The following is a 24,386-nucleotide window of genomic DNA, read 5'->3' on the forward strand; positions in this document are numbered from 1 at the left end:
TAATGCAATTTCTTTCAAAATACCAATGATCTTTTTCACAGAAATAGAGAAAAGAATCCTAAAACTCATATGGAACCATAAAAGACCCCGAATAGTCAAAGTAGTGCTAAGCAAAAACAACAAAGCTGGAGATGTCATACTACCTGACTTCAAAATATGCTACAAAGCTGTAGTAAGTAGAACAGCATGTAGTAAATAGAATAGCATGTAGTAAATAGAATAGGTACTAGCACAAAAACAGACACATAGACCAATGGAACACAATAGAGAGCCCAGAAATAAAATCATGTACCCATAGCCAACTAAGTTTTGAAGTGCCAAGATACACATTAGGGAAAAGACAGTCTCCTTAATAAATGGTGCTGGGAAAATTGGATATCAACATGAAGAATGAAACTAGACCCGTACCTCTCATCATATACAAAAATCAACTCAAAATTGATTAAATATTTAAAATGTAAAACCTAAAACTATAAAACTACTACAAGAAAACATAGAGGAAATGCTCATGACATTGGGCAAAGATTTTTAAAATAAGATCTCAAAAGCACAGGCACCAAAGCAAGAATAGACAGATGGGATTACATCAAACTAAAAAGCTTTTTCTCAATAAAGGAAACAATCAACAGAGTGAAGAGACAACCTACAGAATGGGAGAAAATATTTGTGAACTATAATCTGCCAAGGGGTCAATATACATAATATGTAAGGAACTTAGACAATTCAAGAAAAGAACCCCAAATAGTTCTATTAAAACATGGGTAAAAGTCCTTAATAGACATTTTTCAAAAGAAGACATGCACATGGCAGACAGTTATATGAAAAAATGCTCAACATCACTAATCAGGGAAATGCAAGTCAAAACCACAATGAGATACCATCTCACTCCAGTTTGAATGACTATTGTCAAAAAGACAAAAGAAAACAAGCGTTGGCAAAGATGTGGAGAAAAGGGAACACTTATACACTGTTGGTGGAGTTGTAAATTAGAGCAGTCATTATGGAAAACAGTATGGAGGTTTCTCAAAAAATTAAAAATACTGGGTATATATCCAAAGGAAATGAAATCAACATGTCAAAAAGATATTTGCACTCCAACGTTTATAGTAGCACTATTTACAATAGCCAAGTATGGAATCCACCTAAGTGTCCAACAATGGATGTATAGATAAATTTGGTGTATATCCACAATGAAATACTATTCAGCCATAAAAAAGAATGAAGTCCTATTATTTGCTATAACAAGGGTGAACCTGGAGGACATCTTGTTAAGTGAAATAAGTCAGACACAGAAAGACAAATACTCATTCATATATGGAATGTAAAAAAAAAAGTAATATCATAGAAATAGAGAGTAGAACAGTGGTTACCAGAGACTGGGGAGGGGAGGGCAGAGTGGAGGATGAGAAGAGGTTGATCAGTGAGTATAAAGTTACAATTCAATAGGAGAAATAAGTTCTGGTGTTCTGTTGCAGTGTCCTGACTGTGGTTAATGCTAAGATATTGTATATTACAAAATAGCTAGAATAGAGGCTTTTGAATGATTTACCACAAAGAAATGATAAATGCATGAGATAATGGATACCCTAACTACCCTGATTTGATCATTGTACAACATATATGTGTATCAAAACATCAAAGTGTAGTCCATTAATAAGTACAGTTAAAACGTATCAATTAAAAATAAAACAATACATTGGGCCGACCCCGTGGCTCACTCGGGAGAGTGCGGTGCTGGGAGTGCCAAGGCTGCGGGTTCGGATCCTATACAGGGATGGCCGGTGCTCTCACTGGCTGAGCGCGGTGCGGGCGACACCAAGCCGAGGGTTGCGATCTCCTTACCGGTCACACACAAAAAAATAAAAAATAAAACAATACATTAAAGAAATTAGGCCTTATGTATATAACATGGAAAAAAGTGAAACAGAAACATTTATATTTCTTACCAAGCAGTAAAATAATACTCAACTAATCAAAAATTTTTTAAACCCCATAAGTGACATGATATGGAAGCAAAGAGTAAATTTCTTTTACAGAGAAAGGCTCATTAATATTCTTTCTTGTGTATGTATACATAATATAGGAGAATATAATGATAAAGAACCTTATCAAAATAACACCAATTATCTTACATCGAGACTAAGCTCTTTAAATTATTAGTTTATTACAGATTTCATTATGCAGTATGTTGTTTGAACCTTTTACGTGTGCTTAAAAAAATAGTTGTCTATCTCTTTACCTTCAAATGTACAATACCTTATTGTTAACCATAGTCACCCTACCAGGTGACTAAAATAATTCCATTATTTCTTCATTAATCTCATTTTTCAATCCTTCTCTATTTTTTTCTTTTAAAAGTCTCTTAAGGAACCATAGTTAACGTTTTACGTAACGCTTAAAGTTTAGAGCTCCAGTAGAGATACCTTTTAAAATTATATAAATATATTGTGTGTATGTATGTGAGTATATATATGTATAAAACTATGTGAATATAGTTGTGATATATTTCCTTATGATATATCAGCAGAATTTGTGATTACAGTACCTAAATTTGAATACTGATTGTTTATTCATTCAACATTCACTTCCGGGGGATTAAGGAACTAATTTAGAGACAGAGTGAATCACATTATAGTTCCTTTTTTATTTCTTCTTATTGGCTAAAGAGAAGATTGGGAAATATTTGTTATTACAAATATTTTATTAAAATTTATGCTGTCTAGCATTATTTTACCTTTCTAAATCAATATGTAAAAAATTCAACAACTTTTTGAGCTCCCCATGAAAAGGGAATTTTTTGATTATTGTTTAGAGATTTTACTTATTTTTTTCCTAATGGCTAATGATCATATTTATATTCTGTCTATCATTATATTGATTTTATTGATCATTTGTGCTGCATTTAAAATTCTATAGACAGACCTCTTTGCAAGTACAAAACCTCAAGAAGAACAGAAAAGTCTGGTGGTGAAAAATAAATGTTCACTTTCACAGTCTGTGGCCATCACTTATTCTTTATTCCAAGAAAAGAAAATGTCTTTGGTAAGTGTTACTTTCAAGTTACAAAGAATTTTTTAGTTTATTTAAACTTGTGTTTTATTAGCTTTTCAATATTAAAGCTGTGGTGTGGGATCAATTTCTTCTAACCCTACAGTAAGTCTCATTTTATTTTTAATTTTAAAAGAGAATGTCATTTTCTTTTCCTGTTAAGCCTTCCTTTGTCAATTAAGTAACAACAGTAAGTACAGTTTGACCATGATTATCTTACAGAGATTGTATCAGGGGTATTGATAAACACAATTATAGCTCAAAGATATTGCAGCAACCGTATTTTAGAACTCTTTTTTTTAAATGGGACAAATTGTTAAAAAAAAAACTATTAGTATTATATACTGTTAAGGAATAATCTCCAAGATAACATTAAGTTAAAATAAAGGAAGGTGCAAAATGCTGTGGGGAAAAAAGCATAAATGCATGTGTGTATATATGGGTACTATACTTCAAAAACTTCATGGAAAAATAGTATTGAAAGATAATACAAATCTTTCCATGAACTTTTTAAAGTACTCTCATATATGCATGCTTATATATTCACAAATCCTTGTATATGTATAAAAAATACTTATAGCATCTCTGGAAAGATATCCAAAATGTTGGAAATAAGTTTTAAAAAATTTGCTGTTTACTGTATATCCTGTAGTACTATTTGTTTTTTAATCATGCCTGATGCTCTTTGAAAAAATCTAATGACAATAAAAAATGGCCATTCTTAATGTTTCTTCATAGTTCTGACATAAATTCTTAAGGCTGCTGAGTGTTTGTTGTTTTTTTTTTTTTTGAATACAAAATGGAGAGTATGTCTTAATGGAATAAGGAAAGAATGAGGCTTCCCACTCAGTTTAACTAATTTGAATTCCTTTTCTCTCTGAGATTAAATTTGATTTGGAGCAGGTTAAACTGTCCAATGCTTGCTTTTCCTATTCTCTGTACTTCCATCCACTCAACTGCATTACATACCTTTTATACAGGTTAAGTTCCAATATAAAAATAAACAGTCCATAGTTTATCCTGCTCATTTAATAAATGTCCTAAATAGATAGTCAAATTCCTTGATTAAAGTACAAAGGCCATTACCCAAAAAACCCACATAATTCCATTGTATTCTTTTTGAAATTAAAGCACATGGTAAATAGTAATTTTAAGTTCAGTCTCTTATGTAAATAGTAACTTATATGTCCATGTTAATTATGCCTATATAAACGTAATTTGACCATGTATGTATAGTAGAACTGAATATAGTTACTAAGAAAATTTAGTATGGGCTCCAGATTTTCTGAACAAAGTGCATGCATTCTAATACTCAACCATAATATGAAGTTTCATGTATTATATCACATATTCATGAAGGATGGTATATCTTCATTTGTGTCTTGGTATTATTTGATTTATTTTATTGGGTAATATGATGGTATAATTAACTGTACCTCCCGGGAGTCTGAGAGGGTCTTGCCAGTTAACCACAAAATTAAACATGCCTAAGAACTAATTAATCAGGAGCAATAATACAATTAGTTTGAGGTAATTTGATGCCTAGTATCAAGTAACCTTGATATTATGCACACATGGTGCACACTTTCTAGTAGAAAAGGGTAGACATTTAATGAAAGTAATTTAAAACCTACCTTTGAAGGATGAAAATATTGCTTTTAATGCTCTATGCTGTGAGAGTATCAACATTCGTGCAAATGCAGTCTAAATTTAGACTTTAAAAATGTATTGAAAAAGTATCATAAAATAAATTAGAGCTTAGTGACTAAGCTGATTGTTTAAAAGACTGTTTTACCTTACATATCTTAAATATTTGGAGCCACATTTGTTTAAAAAGCTGTATAAATATATAACATTGTGCTAAATTTAACACAATTCATGTGAAATTCAATAGGTGGAAAATGATAGCAGCCCCTGTTAAATTGTAGTTATTATTTCATAAATAGAGCCAATTTAAGACACCTGTTAAAGTCTTCTCAAGAACCTTTTATAGAATGCATGTGGAGCCCTATGTTATCACTAAGCATTTTAGGATTTGTTTTCTTGGAAATTCACGTAACCAAAGCACCATGTGTTATTTCAAGTATATAGAATATTGGATTACAGTTTATTATATTTTCAAAAGGTTGTGACAGCTATCAGATTTACACAGAATGACTTCTCTCTGCCACTAATAGCTTGTTAGAGTGAATAATTAGAGAGGGATAAGGATTGAATTCTTAGCTAAATCTGGGTGATTTTGTTTTATTACATATAAGAAGTATAAAAAGTAGAACCTGTGGAGGTCTATAATATGGGTAGTTTTAAAGAAATTGTTAAAATGAAAATTTTAAGTGAAGGTTTAGTCCATTGTTTATTTCTCAGGTTTTGGACTTTTTCTTTCCTTGAAGTACAGTGGAAACTTAAACTCACTGGTTCTTTTGCTTTTATTTCCCTAGAAGAGCATAGCTGACAACAGGATTCTGCCTCTCACTACAGTTGGCATGCACTTATCCCAAGCGGTGAAAGCTGGCTACCCCCTTGATGTGGAGCGAGCAGGCCTGACTCCAGAGGTTCAGAAGATTATTGCTGATGTTATCCGAAACCCTACCATCAACTCAGGTGATAGCATGGCCCTACTCTACAGCCTTAATGACTTGAATCATTGAACCCAGATGAAGTAAACAAGCAATTATTTTTCAGTTTAACAGCATTGACCCTTTATGTTACTATGAAAACCTTACTTTTAAGATGCTTTTTATTGTTTTAGTAAAATAATCTTTCTTCCCATTATCACTCGGGAAAGTATACTGAGAAATTCTTATTTTGCTTTTAGCTTCAGATTACAACTCCCCCACCTATCCCACAACAGTACACTTTCACCTTTTTCTGATTTCTACCTCTCCACTTGCAAAAAACACACTTTTCTTCACATTCACTCCCATTAGCTTACTGACTCCTACTTTTTCCCTAAACTGCTCTGATTCCTTGTCATTGTCTTCACTTGAGTAGCTTTTCTAATCATCACAGTCAGTGGTATCAGTCGCTGTGACATGGAAGGGATGGACCAAGGTCTGTAGGCCCCTTGTGGAGGACTTCCTCTTGTCACCTTGCTGCAGGACCTCAACTGTGCTCCTGCAGATCAAGCTCCTTTGCTTGTCCTGCAGAACTTAAGTTAATGATCCATTTTTTACAGAAGTAAAGGTGAGATACATTAGAAGATTTCCCCCTCTAGTTGTACAAATATAAACTTGGGGTGTTATAACTCAATAAATCTGATGAATTTTTTTAGTTAGGACAGAGCAGTGGCCATACAAAAAGACTTATCTCCAAAGTTGCAGTGTGAATAATTACCTTTAATTACCTCAAATTCTTTCTCACTTGTGAACAACTATAAGGTTCCCCCCAAGAATTTGGAAATAAAAGAAATAAGATCACTCTTTGAAAGCAGAATCAATACTGTACTTAATTGATCAGAGCAAAAATAAAGTCACCTTAAAAGGTAGCATTATTTCTAGGCTTGAGCAAGACTTGACTGAAGGTCTAAGGAATGAACACCTTTATTACTCCCATTGCTCAACAGTGGAAGCACAGGGAAGAGAGAGAGACAGAGGCAAGTTTGGGTAGTGCTCATTTAAGTTCCAGGGATAGGAGTGGTGGCCAGTGAGACTTCAAGTGTATTAGGGCCTGTTGATAAGTTATGTCAAGATCATATTTGAGGAAGACTTCAAATGAATCATTCTGCTTCTATATCACTTCCTAGCTTTCTGGTTATAACTTGATTTTTCATGTAGATCTGTCTGTGTCTATAGGGAAAGCATGCACCAGTCATGCTAATCTGAGTATTTATCTGTGTGATAATTGTGAAATCATAATTGTAATTTAATAAATTGGCATTTTGTGAACATGGTTAATGCGGATGTGTTAAGGTTAAATTTGGTTTCTAAATTTGAAAGCCCGAGGGCCAAATTTTGGACTGTGCGGTAAAGTATCCAAGGAAACTTACCTGTGAGTCATATTGTGTGTGTGTGTGTGTGTGTGCGCGTGCGTGTGCGTGCGTTCGTGTGTGTGTGCGTGTGTGCGTGCGCGCGCGCGTGCGCGCGAAAGAATTCTTTGGCAAATATTCTTGAATAATATCAGATGGATGTTCTAACTTCAGTTTATTATTGGCAGGTGAAAAGGGTAGAGGAAGATTTAAGATTGTGTTATTCAGCCAAGTTTTGACAACATCTATTTTATTTGGCAGTGGTGAAGAACTGAGGTGCTGTTCATTTGCTTTCAAACCATGTAGTCATGAAGTTATGGAACTTTAGATTTAGAAAAGTGGAAATCATTAAATTCTCCCTTTCCTGTTCCCACCCTGTTTCAGAGATAGGAATGTGAGGTCTAGAGGGCTGCAAAATTGTTTTAGTATCATGTCTAAGGTTAATGACTGAACAAGTTTTTCTTTTTACTATACCATGTTTTACTGCCAACTAACTTAAAAGAAATATGCAGTGTCTAATCCTGATATAGGATTCAGCTTTATAAACTCTTACTTGGTGAGAAAAATAAGCTAATTATATTCAGTTTAATATCTTTATATATGAGAATAGTTCAGAAAAATTCATGAAAAATAGAAGATAATACAAATCTTTCCATGAGCTTTTTGAAGTACCCTCATATTTAGTGTCTTTAAATACCCTCTGTCATATATAATACTCAGTACTACATTCTGAGTTGAGCAATTTCAATTTCTGATGTCAGATAACTTTTTAAATTAAGGTATATTAAAATCAAGCAGCATATATAAAAATGAAAAATTACTTATTTATAATTGAACAGCCTGATTCAACAAATATCAGGGAGATGAGAAAAATATTTAGTAATCATTAGTAACTAAAACATAAGTAAAACATTTGTCTCTACCACCATACACAGAGTATAGCATTAAATAAATTTTTATTCAGAGACAAATACTAAGGTGAAATTGCAAAGAGCGATAGAGGATATTTTAAAGTATACTTCTTAAAACTTATTTCATCTTTCTTTCTGTCAATATACCATATGTAGGTTGCACAAATAATATGAAAAAGTATGTTTTTGTAGCCTACTTTCAAAGCCTAAATAGAGGAAGTTAAGAAGATTGTGATAATGATGTGCTCTAACTTTTGTTTCTTTTTATAATACAGTTATAGTCTGTGAGATATCATTTATTGATGTGAGATTTTGCTTTTGGATTTTTGTTTTTCCTTGGTAACATATTGTTTGTTCCCTTACTGTAGAAAACATTGTTGAGTTATAAATAATAACAAGAAATGAAGATATATATACACTACATTAATGACTCAGATGTTATTTTTATCTTTTAACTGTAGCCATATCACATAATTTAGTGTTTTAATGAAGAAATTTGATTGAAATCTAAATTTTGTACAAACTTGAATTTAAAAATATCCTTTATTTTATTATGACATAATCTTTACCTAAAAGTAGAGAATTTATGAATTGAGAAAACATATGTATTATTTTCATACTGTCTTATTTGCTAAATAGATTTTGTCTTTGTAACTCTTAATATTTAAACGAGTTTTGTACCTATTTATTCTTTTAGTTTTTCCAGGCTTATATCATTTTAAGCGTCCTTTATAGAGTTGAGATTCTAACCATGCTTAATATTAAATTAAGCAAGGCATTTAATGAGGTGCCTAGATAATATTTTGAATAATTTAATTCTCCTCTTCTTTATGTGCGTGTAACTGGAAAATTAAGGGTGGCTTCCAAGGGACCTCCCATGAAAGCAGAGGTAATATGATCTGTCTTAAAGCAAGGAAGGAGTGTAGCCAGTGTTATCATTTAATTCTCCAGTAAATATTTTCAGCACTTATTTACATAGAAAGTTAGAGGAGAATAAGTTGCATCTTTAAAGCTAGATGCCACTTATTTGCATATATGTAATGCAGGATGATTTTAAGATAGAAATATAAAGGGTACTTATAGAAATATGTTAGAGTAGCACAAGAATTTTCTAATTATATCTAGAAATTATATTAACTTTATACATGTATTGAATCATTAACAGTGGTTTAACACCATGACAAATATGTATACACTCATAATTTTATGAAAAAAAGACATCTAATTTTAAAAACAAATTGGTTCAAAATGGGATAAAATACCTCAATTTTTCTTTTTCAAATAATTTGGTTAGCCCATGGCACTATGATAGTTCAAGATTGTGTAGGTTTTTTCCAAAAAATTGGTTTGTAAATATTCCACTTACAGTGTGAAGAAATTAAAGATATATAGTTTATTTAATTTTTAAATATTCACAGAAGAAAATAAATTTAATGCAGTGTAGTTGTATTAGTTGGTTAGTGTGGAAAAATTTATATGGTTTTTCTAGAGCAGCACTATCCAGTGGAAATACAATTTAAAATTTTCTAGTAGCCACATTCAAAAAGTAAACAGATGCAACTTTAATAGTATAATTAGCCTAATATATTCAAAATTTTATCACTTCAACATGTAATTAATATAAAAATTATTAATGGGATATTTTACATACTTTTTCCTATAATAAGCCTTTGGTATGTATTAATTAGAATCACCTAAACTTGAAAATTCAGTTCATCAGCCACACCAACTACATTTCAATGCAAGTAGCAACATGTGGTTAGTAGTTACTGTGTGTGACAGCACAGTTCTAGAGGTAGTTTGGCAATATATATAAAACGTATTTAACCTTTGAACTAGCAATCCTGTGTCCAGGGATCTCGAAGTATGGAAAAATATATGTAATATGATGTTCATCAGAACATTTTTTTCCCCCAAAGAAAAATTGAAGACCAATGAAAGGGAACTCAAAGTAAATTCTAATACACACATACAACACATATACATACAACAGAATACTCAGCCTTGAAAAAATGTAGTAGCAAAATTGGTAGAATTTCAGTGGTATTAGAACGGTACGATGACCAAGGCAGAGATAAAATTTTATTTTATTTTTTTATTAAAAATTTTTTTTTCTCATCTAATTTTTATTTATTTACTTATTTATTTTGAATATTCATGAGATACAAAGCTGATTGTTCCTCCTCCTGCCCATGCATGATGTGGGGGGCCAGATTCATATTGGGGACATACCCATTACCAGAAATTGCTTTGTACCCTTTGTCCTCTTCCAATTATCCCCAACCTCTCTCTGCTACCCCATCTCCCCTCAACTTCAATTTGTAGCCCTAGGAATGTTCCCTCCCTCTGTTGGATGTAGTCTTTCTTTCCTGCCTTCCTTTCTCTCTTAGCTCCCACATATGAGTGAGCACATGAGGTATTTATCCCTCTGGCACAGATAAAAATTTAGTTTGGTTGATAGATATGATAGTCACATTGCTGATTTTATTACATATAGAGGTAATCTTTTCACCAGTCTTACATTTAAAAACTTTAAAGTAGTTAGATAACCCACTCTATTTTCTATGAGCTGTATAATAGCTAATAGAAGCTCCTCTTCGTACCCTTTTTTTTTTTTTTTTTTTTTTTTTTAAACTACAGTGTTTTGGGAAGTCCTGGAGTAAGCAAACTAAGATCTTTGGAAGAAAGGAGAATATATACCTAAAAACTAATAATTTAAACAACACCTTTTCAGGGTAGCATTTAAAAGTACTTGGTGTCTGATCACTAATTTGAATTGGGTGTCAAATGTTTGGTACGTTTTATAAATTACATGAAGATCAGTGAGTAGGTACTAAGCTGCTTAGTTTCACCATACTCTACAGCATTGCAGATGAATTGATGTTGAAGGGAAGTGCTTGAAACATAGTAGTAGTAGTCTGTCTGTAGGAGTTTGCTATATAATTTTAGGTGTGAAGAGATTGACACAGTCTGAATTAGTTCTGTTGAATTACAAAAGTTAAAAGTTCCTTGATTCTGAAAATAAGACATATTTTTCCCAGAAAGCTTATCTAGTTAATAAATATGCATTTTAAATAATTGATGTCTTTTGTTATGCTCTAACATCCATTGAAAGGACCCTTTTTATTAGAATCTTGTTTACATGCATGATTAGCTTCTATTTTAAGAATAAATTACTTTTAAGAAAAAATTGATTTGTAAGTGATATTTGGAATTTGAAGCAGTTATTTTTAGAAACAATTCTATGAATGGTTGTTTTGATTCTTAGGGCAGCCCACAAAAGACAATTTGAAACATAATTTATGCAGAGTTAATAGTACTGACCTGACTTTGGGTCTTGGATGCAGGAGGTTCAGGTGATGCAGGAAGGGAGTTTTTACTCAGTTTTCATTCTGTAGGGCTATAGGCATTTGAAAGAGGAAAATTTTCTTTGGCCGCCTTCCTACTTCCTGTCTCCAAAATATTTCTCTATTTCCAGCTCATAGGTTTCCTTAAATGTACTACATAATTTTATTTTAAAATTGATTTTTTCATCTGTTACAGATAAGAATAAAATTGAACTAATTAGAATGTTAGTTCCTGAAAACATTGAAAGTTACCTTATCAACATGGCAATTGAGATCCTTAAAAATGATCATGACAGCAGACTGTTATGCCAAACTTCAAGTGATTCCAACAAAAAGAGATGTTTCCCCAACTCTGAAGAGAGCTGTTCAAGTTCTAAGAGAAGCAAGGAAGAAGTAGGCACTACCACCAAGGTGATAATTATATGTAGAACTTTCATAAAGTATCTGTTCAATTTGCATATTCTGATACTAGAATGCTTTATTTTTTGAACTGTTAATACATTCTGATATAAGTTCCTTTGCTTTTCACAAATATGATCTGATAAAAGTGATTTTTTTAAAAAGACAGTAAAAGGGGAGTTATAGTTCCATTTTTTTAGCTTACTGTGTGGAATGACAGCTTAAATTTTACCTGTACCTCATATTGATTATATAGCATAGAACTTCTTTTTTCTTTCAGAGATATAGTTAATGGATTTAAGCATATAGCAGTTTATGTGGTTAGTGAAATGAAAACAAATTCCATTATAAATATCCCCCAAATGGTTTATTTATCATTCTATCATTCATCATGCTCTGTTACTATTATATTGAATATCTGGGGTACAAGGATAATTGTTGCTCATGGTTCTGAGCATATGCCAGTGTGCTTTTTGCATGATCAGAGAAAGACTACAAATTTAGTATTATTTTAGATGGTTTATTTTATTAAAATCAAGTGCTTTGAAAATTATTGCTTTGTGTTTAGTGTGATTTAAATAAATAATAATCATAGAATAACTATTCTTTGATAACATGACTTTATTAAATGATTGCATAAATTAAAAAATTTGACCTTCAGCATCTTCCAGATCTAAAATTACGTGATCCATGATAAAAGTATTTGAAAACTAATAATTAACTAAAAAATTATTTTAGTTCCTAAATGATGAATTTAGTGTGGCAGTAGGTGGTTGTTAGTGTTTATATTAGAGGATTGGGGACTTCATTTTAGTTCTAAGGTAATCTTATAGGATTTCCAACAATTAAACTACCACTTTATTCAATAGCTTAAAAAAAGGGGACCTAGTCTTTTTAAATTCTGTACTTCAGTTAGGTTTGTCATGCTGGATAACCTAATAGAATTTAATTAGTTGGAAATCTTTATATTTTTTATAATTGAACTAGCTATGAGAAGGACATATTATATATTTAATAATATATAAAATATATTTTAGGTAGGATTAATGAAATTTAGTTTCTATGCCCAGCCCTTTTATTTCTGTAATCTATACCAGATGCCTAAAACCCTCTTATTTTTTCTTACCTTCTACCTATTAATACAGGAAAAGGTGTAACGTGTTTTTCCTGAATATCGAAGCACATTTATGAGGGTACTTCAAAAAGTTCATGGAAAAATAGAATTAAAAGGTAATACAAATGTTTCCATGAACTTTTTGAAGTGCCCTTATGTAGTAAAATATTATTTTAACCACATATTAGCATTTTTGCTTCTCCCCTATTGAAATAACATCAAATGTCAGCAAGAGAGTAGGGAGATTTTTTGGTGGGTGAGTGGGAGGAAATCATACTAAGCCTGCTGGACGCTAAAAGAAATACCTAATTTAGTCCCTTTTTCCCGTTTTAGGGAACAAGAGTATTAGGGCTGGGGAATAGATTAAGAGTGAGCAAGCCATCCAAAGCATCTTTTCTTCATCATTCTCCCTGTATAGAAAGCTGCTCCGATTATTGTAGTCTGTTGGAGACCTAGTTTCAGAATCTTTCTTAGGTTATCTTTTCTACTGACTTGAGTTATACTCCTTGGTCTATTTCATTTTTTAATTATGAGGCATCTGATAAAGAATAATGTCATTAAAAAAAATTTTGTATTAGTTAATGCATTATTATGTTTACATCTCTTGTGTTTGCTTATTAAGGTAAAGCTCAATCATGCTTTTGTTTAATGGACGAAGATTATGTCTTGGCATTGATAGTTCTGATTCAGTGTACATAGATACACAGTGGGTTCTTTAATTATACCTTTTTTTTTTTTTAGTTTCTAGAAAGTTTTCTTAAATTATAGTTTTTTAAAAATTTTATTTCAAGAAAGATTTTAAAAACTTTTAAATATTTTGTTCCATTGCTTTGCATTTCTTCTTTAGGGACTTTTATCTGTATCTTGAATCTTCTTTACCTAGTAGCTTCAGTATTTGCCACTTTTCATGAATTCTTTTTATTTCTTCATTTCTCTTTAATTAAAATTTTTTGCCTTTTTCGCCTTCTATTTCTTTTTGAATATAACCTGTTGCATTTATTACTGTGTTCCATGTAGTTTAATTTTTTAAAAATTTCTGATTTTTTCTTAATGTTTGTTTTACAGTTCATTTTGAAAGGTTACAAATTTATTCTGTATCTAAACAAGTATTTCTGGTATCTGAGATTTGACCTTGATGCTTTCCTTTTGCTAATTTTCATGTGAAATTAGTTTTTTTGTACTTTCAAAAGAAGGCATGGTTCAAGATAGCTTCTCCAATTTCACATAACTATCTCTAATATTTTTGTGTAATGTTTGAAATATGGAAACTTGGTTTATGAGATATACAAGGGTACTTGAAAAAGTTCATGGAAAAATAAATGAAAAGATAATATGAATCTTTCCATGAACTTTTTGAAGTACCCTTATACTCTTCTATTTTTACTTGGGCTTTGTTTCGGTTGTACCTGTCCTATTTGCTTTTGATTTAACCCCAGCAGTTTCTCCTGAGTGTGTGGACTTCTTCTGGAAGGTAGCCTAGGCTGGTTCCAGAGTTCACAGGAGACAGCTGCTCTAGCCACTTAAGAGACCACCATGGACTCCTTATACTCAGCTGCTATTGGGTTGAACAAAAGCCCTGCCATTCTCAGATGCTGTTATCATATTAATCCATCGTGCTTTCCAGTGTGTACATGTGGGCTATTTTGGGGTTCCTCTGTTCTTAGACACCTCGCTGCTTGCCTCTACTTTCTCCCACATAGATGCTGTTACCATTCAGGTCTATCATGGCTGTTGCTGATTTGTCTTTAAATTCTTATTGTTTGGATTTCCTGAGGATACCTTTAAATTTAGTTTACTTATAAATGTAGGTGATGGATTTTTGGTTTTGCCGTCTAGTTCTATCTGTTTTAATGCTGGGATTTAGAACGATTAAAATACTGTGCCACTGCTCACCCCATCTTCCCAATACTCTCTCCTATATCACTTTTTTTCCTCCTTATTTTTCTTGACTGCATAAGAGAGAGAGTATATGATATTTTCTGCCTTGCCATTGAGTTTGGTTATAAATTAAAATATACAATCTTATTTATGAACTCTTTTAAGATATGTGTAAAAATGCTTTATGGATAATGTGATTATTATTACTAAAATTCAGTGCTTTAGAATAATAAGAATTTTCTTAAAAGGCTTGCTTTTTAAGGCATAGGGTTTTTTTTTTTGTTTTTTGACTAAGAATATAGTGCATGGTATGACTATTTTTCTGTAAAAATTTTAAAGGTTGATGGAAAACATCCTGGTAATTTTTCATCAAAAGAAGAAAGTGACAGAAATCCACTACAACTACCTTCTTGGAATGAGCCATTCAACAATCCAGAAATAGAGGATTTATTTACTGATTCTCATTCACAGGTAAAGTTTATTTAAGAAAATTGTTCTCATGATATGAACATTAGGTTTGATAACTAATAAATTTAGATTTATCTTGGAGATGAAATTCATGCAAATCAAACTTACCCATTTCTCTATTTGTTTGCACATATAATCAGCAAATGAATGAATGTTTTCTGTTCTCAATTTAATGGTAGTAGTGTGGTAGTCGAATTTGATGAATCAAAAAGATGTAAATAGCCCCTTAAATTTTTATTATGATTGCTGGGAATTTTAGTCTGCTACTGATGAAGGAAATAGACACTGGAAGGCATTGTTTCTGTTAAGTGACTTAGATCTCATAATTAAGGTCCCTTCAGATACTTATTGTTGAAACTCAGAAGACACACTCAATGTAAGTAATCATTTCCCTCTTTTCTCAATGAAATAAGATCATTATTATAATTACAGGATAAGTACTGACAATCATATTCTCTATAAATATATAAATATATAAAGAACTTTAAATTATATTAGCTACCAATTAATGAGTGCCAAGAATAAATCAGGATGTTTTGATAGTTAAATGAGAATATATGTAATTCAGATAATTCAGTGATTATTTTATTTACTTTTATTCCCATTTTCTGTGTGAAGAAACTGAGGCTTAAATAATATACAAAGGTCACAGCAAGTGGCGGCTCAATTAGAATTCTAAACCTAGTTCTGCCCATGCTTATTCCATGGCACTAGGCTACAAGACTTAGGGTTTTTTCCTCTGCTCTGTTACTGTTCAAATGTCTTACTCTTTGGCCTTGTTATATCTTAACTGGTTTCTTCCTCTAAATGTACTCAGGGGTTCAAACTTTTAATTGCAAGCAACTGTAGTTGTCTATGACTAAAAGGGATTTTGATATTAAGATCTTTTGGGAAGAATAAATATTTCTATGTCTATTTTATCTCTACTAAAATATCTTTTGTCTATATCACTTTATATTTAGTCTTTCTAAATCAAACGTTATAGTATATTAAGTGTATATAAATCTCATCTGTTCTCCACATTTCCTCTTCCCTGCTTGGAAATGGGTACGTAGGAACAAAGTCACTGATTTAGCTAGTTCTTTTCTTTAGCTTTCACTAAAATGTGAATAGCCCTTTCTTCTACACTGGATTTTTTACTTAAGCTGGAACAGTTAACAGTTTTAACCTTTTAAAAAATTTTTGAAGTTTTTTTGTTTTTCTATTGTTTCTTTTTTTTAAAGCAAGGATATGCACATTTATTTGTTCAAATAACAAATACATAAACTGAATAGCAGCTGAATAACAAAATACTCTGTAGAAAGTAGGGCTTCAAATTTTCACAGAACCTGGAGATGTAAAACTTATGAAAATTTACATATTTCATTTTATGATCTCTATACTTATTTGAAATAGCTCGCTAAAGTCTTCCAAAAACATGCGAATATCAAATTAATTTCAAGAGAGGAAGGTGAATAAGTTTTTCAAAAGCAAATTAATTTCTAAGCAAATCAACAAGTCCACTTAAAAAGAAATCAAGAACAGAAATTACATATCTAAGTTTAGCAACATAAATTGCATAAAAAATCTATAAACACACCCACAAGTGTACTTCAAAAGGTTCATGAAAAAATGAAGTTGAAAGATAATGGAAATCTTTTCATAAATGTCTTTTAAAAAAATTTTTCCTTTTTTTAAAAAGAAGATCAAGATCATAGAAAATTTGTTCTCTGACCACAATAACAGAAGGAAATTTGGAAAACTCACAAATATGTGGAAATTAAACAACACTCTCCTAAATAAACAACGGGTACAAAGAAAAATCACAGGGAAATTAGAGAGTACTTTAAGATAACAATCAAAGCACAACATATCAAAACTTATTGGATGCAGGGCTCATGCAGTACTTAGAGGAAAATTTATACTTGTAAACACCTATATTAAAAATAAGAAAAATCTCAAATTGGTAATGTAAACATCTGTCTTAAGAAAATAGAAAAAGTAGAGGAAACTAAACCAAAAGCAAATGTAAGTAAGAAATAACAAAGATTACAACAGAAATATATGAAATAGGGAATTAAAAAACAATAAAGAAAATCAACAAAACCAAAAGTTGATTCTTTAGCAAGATCACCAAAATTTGTAAACCTTTATCTAGACTGACCAAGAAAAAAGAGGGAAGACCAAAATTACTAAAATCAGCAATAAAGTAGGGGCATAATTACATGATAACTATGGCTTTTTGTGGTGGTGAGATTTAGTTTCTTTCTCTTGCCTATTTGCATTTTTGTCTGTCAGTGGGTTTTGTTCTTTCTTGTGTATTCATGGCAGTGATTATTGTTTTTCAGGTTCCAGATGCAGGACTTCCTTGAGGATTTCTTATAGGGCTGATCATGTGGTGGTGAACTCCTGCAGCTTTTGTTTGTCTGGAAAATACACTGTTTCTCCCTCATTTCTGAAGTATAGTCTTACTGGGTATAGTATTCTTGGCTAGCAGTTTTCTTTTAGTATTTTGGATATATCATCCCATTTTCTTTGGCCTGTACAGTTTCTGTTGAGAAGTCTACTGTTAGTATGATAGGGGCTCCCTAATAGGTGACTTGATGCTTTTCTCTTGCTTCTTTTAAAATTCTCTCTTTGTCTGTGAGCTTTGCTAGTTTGACTATATGTATCTTGGAGAGGATCTTTTTAGGTGGAATTTGTTTGGGGATCTTTGAGCCTTCTGGATCTGAAGATCTGTGTCTCTCCTTATACCTGGCAAGTTTTCCATTGTTATTTCATTGAATAGGTTTTTCATGCCTTTTCCTTTCTCCTCCCCATGTGGAACTCCCATGATTTGAATGTTTGTGCACTTAGGTTGTCTGCTAGCTCTCTTAGATTTTCTTCATTTTTTAAAATTCTTTTTTCCTTTTTTTTGTCCTTGTGGGTTATTTCAAAAAGATATTTTCAACATCAGCAATTCTTTCTTCTGCTTGTTCTACCCTGCTGCTTAAGCTATTGGTTGTGTTTTTTATTTTGTTGAGTGAATCTTTCAGTTCCATGAGTTCTGCTGCACTCTTTTTTAAGGTATTAATTTTTTTGTAAATTTTCTCTTTCATATCCTGGATTTTTTTTTTTTTCCATTTTATTATGTTGTCTAACTGAGTCTCCTCATATCTCAGTGAATTTTGTTAAGATTGTTGCATAGAATTCCTTTTCATTCATTTCAAGGGTTTCCTGCTCTATAGTGTCTGGTATTTGAGAATTATTGTCTTTTGGTGGTGTCATATTTTCTTGAGTTTTCATATTCCTCATATCTCTACATTAAAGTCTGGTCACCTGGTATAACAGTTGCTTCTTCTATTACTCTGGAGTGGGCTTTGAGGAGAGAGATGTCCTCTTCTTTTTCAGGTGTCTGCTGGTGACTCTCCTTGTCTCAGTGCAGTTGAGTGTCCGGCGGACCACCTGTGCAGTGGTTGCTGCTGGTGCTGTGCTGTTTAGCTGCTTTTTTGGCAGCCATAGCTGTGGCAGTGACTGTAGTGGGCCACCTCTGTGGAAGTGGTGTTTTCAGCCTGCTCTCTTGGCTGCTTCTGGGTGCAGAGAGCTGTGGCCCAGAGCTCCTTGCCTAGGACCCGGGGCGTGCTCTCTTGCCTGCTTTAGAGAGGAGTTAGCTTTTACCTTTTCTTTTTTTTTTTACACATAAAGTTTCACAGTCTTCTGTCAAGGATCTTTTGTTTTTTTCCCTACACTTAAATTATTTTGACACCTCTCTTTTTTTTTGGCAGCTGGCTGGTATGGGATCCGAACCCATGATCTTGGTGTTGGGTTCACTCTAACCAACTGAAATAACTGGCCAGCCCCTGAAACCTTTTTTAAACAGAGAAAATAGAACAAACGTAGCAGGCAGTTGATAAACAATATGTAGATATAGCCTTCATTCTTGAAATGAAATAAATTATATTTTTGTACCTTAACTAACAGACACATTTTAACTTAGATGAGGCAACCTTATCATAATGTCCTTCAACTACTTCTAATAACTAAATTAACTGCTAGAATGCAAGGTATACTCATGTTAGATTGATTTCTCTGTCATGTTATTCTGAGGATCCAGTACTCAAACTGGCATGACAGAAATTTATGCTGATTTAGGCTTATGGAGCACTTATCTACTTATAATTGTTTTAGTTTTTTCATGTGCAGGTGTTATAGTATACAAACACTGCAGCTGTGTTCTTAAATTTTTTTTCCAGGGACTTTTAACCTGTGGTTCAGAGGCTTTTTGGTACATGAGCCCTTAAAATTGAGTGTAGAGTGTTGTGCATGTGTGTGTTTGTCTTTTTTTTCTGGGAAGTGGATCTGTAGTTTTCAACAGATTCTCAAAGGAGTCTATGAGACAAGAAACATTTTTTAAAACATTTATTCAGTGGATATTTTTGGGGTGTCTACAATGTCTTGGCCACTCTGCAAGGGGCTGTTGATGATTGGACCACTCTTCTAATCTATCTACCATTATAGACATTGAAGTTATATTCTTTTTCACATGCTAATATAATTGTTTCTGTGTGTATATATGTGTGTATATATGTATACACAGGCCAATACCTTCCTCAGAACATTAAATTCACCATTTTGGTCAACCCAAAGTAAATAAACCATGGAACATAGATCTAAAATAATGTTCAATTTATTACTTACCAAATGAGTGTCTATACTTGAGTGTGTAAGAATAGATGATGGAATAGCAAGTAATTGCCTAAAGAAATGATGCAGTGATTTTATTTCTCTTTTACTTATTTACTTCTTAACCCAGAAATAAGTTCTGTAGATGTCACTATTTTGTTTGGTTTGGTAGTGAAGAAAGTGTGGGTGTATATTCAGGAACTTATGTTACTTTTTTGCAACTGATACACATTCTCAGTAGTACAAATGTTTCTTTTTCTTTCTATTTCCTATAGACTTCATCTGAAACCTCAAAGAGAAAATTACCTGAATGGTTTGCCAAAGGAAATGAGACCTTAGCTGAAACCAGTGAGAAATCAATAGCCAAAACGAAAAAGAAAGGTCTTTTTAGTTAAGTTGGCAGTTACCAGAAAGATTATGTAGATCTTTCTATATCATAAGAGGAGAGCTATATTTCATTTCTGAAAAGAATGAGGAGTAGTATTTCAGTTTAAAAATTATTCTAATCCCAAAATAAAGCACCCGTTTATCGAAGGACTGGCATCTTAAATCAGCATTCTGCAATTCATGTAAAGTACTTGGGTCAGGCTGGCCGGTTAGCTCAGCTGGGTACAGCATGGTGCTGATAACACCACAGTCAAGGGATCGATCCCTGTATGAGCCAGCTGCGAAACGAAAAAAATGTATTTGGATCTTCTGAGAACCTAAGTGACTAAATAGGATATTAAATTAGATTTCCTTTCAGATTGCTTTAAGAAACTGTATTACTGCCCTGTTTTCTAATCTTTTATTTATTGCAATAGTATATTTGAAAAATGTAATGTGCTGTGATTTAATTTAGATGTCAGATTAGTAATTGTGTGGTGATTGTGTAATTTAAAATATTCTTATATTACCAAAATTCTGTCTTGTAAATGTGAAAAACTTTACAAATTGTCTTTATCTCTTGAAAAAGCTTTTATACACATTGTTAAATGTTATTAGTTGTCCAGATCAGTGAAAATGAAACATCTTCCTTACATTTCCATGTTAAGTAAGGAAGAAGAGCGTAAAAAGGATACCAATTTTAGTAGGTAACTATGCACTTTTGTGCTTTATATGCTATTTCTATTATTTTTCAAAAAATAAAAGTGTCCTTCGTACTGAATATAATAAAGAAACATATTTTTGACTTTCGTTTACTTAATTACTTTGAATACCTTTATTTTTTAAGGATGTCAGAATGTGATTCTAATCTCTCTTATGTAGCACATATGACTTAAATATCTAAAACCCATACTCTGACAGGGTTGGGTAAACTGTGGTTAGTAAAACTTTAAGCAATTCACCATACTGTCTATAAATAAATTCCAAGGCTTTTGATAGCCTTTTTCATAACAAATGACTGTTGTTAACAAATGTATGAAGAAATGTACATTTGTTGTTAATAAATGTATAAAGAAATATGTTTGTTTATATGTTCAAACATATAAAGAAATATGTTTGATAAAGAAATTTGTTTGTTGTAGAAGAACAAGAAAATCCAGAGAAGTGAAAAAAGGGAAGTAAAAATCACCCCTAGTTACACTAGTAGATAATCATAGTCAATCCCTTTTGTGTATCCTGCCAGACCTTTTGGTATTAATTTTTCTTAGTTTTTTTCTTGAATAATACATGAATGTTCATTGTAAAACATTCAAATTTTACTTAAAACACAAAAGTTTCCCATATTCTAATTTTTCTGTATCCTATTAAATAGCTCCCATTAAATATGTGATATATAGTTCCCTAGCCATTTCTTCTGCATTTACATGCCTTTGCATGTGTAGCTACAATTCATATACCAATATTCTGTATGATTAAGTGGCAGTACCTGTAAAGCACTTCTGCACGCCAAAGCATGATGGTTGTTTCCAGGAGAAGCACTTGTTTGATGGCTTGAATTGTGAATTAAATTAGCTGCTTTTTTTCATGTAATACTGTTTTGAGATTTCTAGCAAAATGAACAATTTTGGAAAACTTGTGGCCCCTACTGGGAGCTCAATAGCTTCCCTTACCATAAAAACTTTTCTAACGAGATGGATAGTAATTAACAAATGTCATTTTTTAATATTAAGATTTTACCTGCATTTAGAAGATCTGCATAACTCAGTGAATCAGTATTTTCTGGATGACCAATACATAGTGTTATAAAATCATGCATGGGTAAAAGATCTGTTTGAAGTGGAAGATGGACCAATGGATTTTAATGTAGCAGAGTATGAAAGAGTTCATTGATAGGTTTCAGATTATACAAAGCAACTGATCTCTAAGAAACTACCACTTGTCCAGTTTTGGTATAGTTTCAAAGAAGAATGTCCACCATTATCTGAAAGAGCTTTTAAAATACTTCTCCTTTTTCCAGCTACATACCTGTGTGAAGTCAGATTTTCTTCATTTACTTCAGCCAAAACAGCATATCAAAACAGACTGAATGCAGAAGCAGAACCGAGAATCTAGCTAGTTCTGTTAAGCTAGACAATAAGGAGATTTGCAAAAATGTAAGACAATGCATTCACTATTTTTTGAAAATGTACTTTTTTTTAGAAAAAAATATGTTGACATGTAATGGGTTTACTACTGCTATTTTTAAACAATAAATATTTAAAAATTTTTCTCAGTTTTAATTTCTAAAATGGCAAATAGTGATAGATAAAACCCACATAACAAAAGCTCTTTGGGTTCCTCAATAATTTTTGAGAGTATAAAGGGATTCTGAGACCTAAGAGTCTGAGAACTGCTAATATAGTATTTTATTTTGTAGATGTACTGTTAATTATTTAACTGACTTCGTATTGGATGTTAAACTTCTTCCTTTTTTTTTTTTTTTTTTGCTATTGGAAACTGCATTGCTCTGAACATTTTTGAAAAGAAATATGGTATTTATTTTCAGGAAATACTATGCCAAATACATAGCCAGAGGGGGAGAGAGAGAATTTTTGTTTGTTTATCTTATCATCTATAGTGGACTTTATGTCTTCCCAGCATAGATTCTGTGTTTCCCCATTTCCTGTGGTGCTTGATTTCTGTTTGGGTTGGTTCTAAGGAGAATAAATCCAACCTGGATATGGGACTGACACCTATGACCTCATCTAAACTATTCCCTGGCAACAGTGTTTGGATCTGGGGTAGGAATGTGACCTGAGCTATTTCAGTAAGAGTGAATCAGGACTTTTTATTGCAATGCTGTAACAAATATGTTCTCTTTTCCCCTGATACCTATAAGGAAGCATGAACCTTCGAAGTATTGGAACAATTTTAGGATCATGAAGAATAATCTTTTAGTGAAGCTGACACCGAGGGAGGCTGAATAGAAAAATGGAAAAAAATCAGATTATTGGTGATATTGCTGAGCTGCTAATTTGTGCCTTTCCTGAAAGCAGCCTACCTTCGAATATTTCAGATACGTGGGGCATTAACTTCCCTTTACTAATTTAAAACTGTTTGAATGAGGGTTATTTGTTTTTAACTTCCAATTGTGTTCAGTTGTCACAACTGTACAGTGATGTGATTGACAGACCCCCAGCAGACACAGAAGATGTAAAGTTTCTTTAATGGCAAAGGATGTGTAATCTCAGAGATAGTTTCACAAAGTAGAAGACAAAGCAGCGTGACCCCAGATGGAGGCATAGGCTTCCTGGATCTCCAAGTTCTCCAGGAGTTCCCCTGGGTTTTTTTTATCCCTCCAGCTCCCCTCCCCTCACTCCCTAACACCTGAGTATGTTTTGGAGGCTCTGGCTATATGTACCTGTCTGATCACCAGGTGCAAGGAACTGATATAAAATGACCTCAGCACATTACAGAGTAATGACTGTAAGAATAGGTGAAATGAAGGCTGATTCCCCAGGTATAGCAAATCCTTCAGCAGTCCCAGGCCTCAAGTTTGCCTCAGGTTCATTCTCAAAAATAGGGAGTTTCTTCTAGGGTACTGTTCTCATGCCATTTCTTCCAAAAAATATTGCTTTCTCTTCTATGTTGTCATTTGACCATGGAACTGTGACCATAGAATCAGACAAAGAGATGACACTTGTTTAGAATTCAAAAAAGTGTAGCCGCCACCAGATAGTTAGAATAAGAAAAGAATACAGGAGTCTTCCTTTTCAAATAGGTTGCAAAGAATTAACTAATGAGTATGAAGGATCCAATGTAATGACCTTAACGTTTTACAGCTAAACAGACATTTGTGATATTATGATATTTATATATTGATTTTTGTCCATGGCTCCTGGCTCATGCTACTGTCTGACCTTCTCCTGCCTTCCTTTCACCTGCTCCTTTTCCTCCCCGAGGCAGGAGACTCTGACTTACCTTAGCTGATTGTAGATCATAAGACCCCCATTTCAGGTGGGGCCCTGCCCTATACCCGGGAGGAAGGAATGCTGCAGAAAGAGGCCGAGAAGAACCTGACCAAACAGTCCTTGCTGAGTTTCCCCACCCATTCTGTTAGTGTTAGATCAGACCCTTTTTGTGCAATCACATTTTTACACAGTTGTCCATGCTTCACTCTTTCCTACATAATAAAGCTTCCATAAAAACCCAAGAGCACAGGGTTTGGGGAGCTTCCGGATAGCTGGACATGTGGAGGTTCCTGGAGGGTG

The 24,386-nt window shown here is 32.7% G+C and overlaps 1 protein-coding gene across 3 annotated transcripts in view; it reads left to right on the plus strand.

Annotated features, from left to right (window-relative positions):
* The window catches only part of WRN (WRN RecQ like helicase), a 128,470-nt gene extending 107,904 nt beyond the window's left edge, over positions 1–20,566 (plus strand). For all 3 annotated transcript variants that reach the window (XM_063077195.1, XM_063077196.1, XM_063077197.1), the window contains 5 exons: positions 2,917–3,042; positions 5,487–5,649; positions 11,467–11,681; positions 15,001–15,132; positions 20,046–20,566. In XM_063077195.1, the coding sequence (XP_062933265.1) occupies positions 2,917–3,042; positions 5,487–5,649; positions 11,467–11,681; positions 15,001–15,132; positions 20,046–20,165 (756 nt within the window). In that variant the 3' untranslated portion in view covers positions 20,166–20,566. The remainder of the gene's footprint in view (positions 1–2,916; positions 3,043–5,486; positions 5,650–11,466; positions 11,682–15,000; positions 15,133–20,045) is intronic.
* The last annotated feature ends 3,820 nt before the right edge of the window (positions 20,567–24,386 follow it).

Source organism: Cynocephalus volans, chromosome 13, assembly GCF_027409185.1.
Source record: "Cynocephalus volans isolate mCynVol1 chromosome 13, mCynVol1.pri, whole genome shotgun sequence".
NCBI lineage: Eukaryota > Metazoa > Chordata > Mammalia > Dermoptera > Cynocephalidae > Cynocephalus > Cynocephalus volans.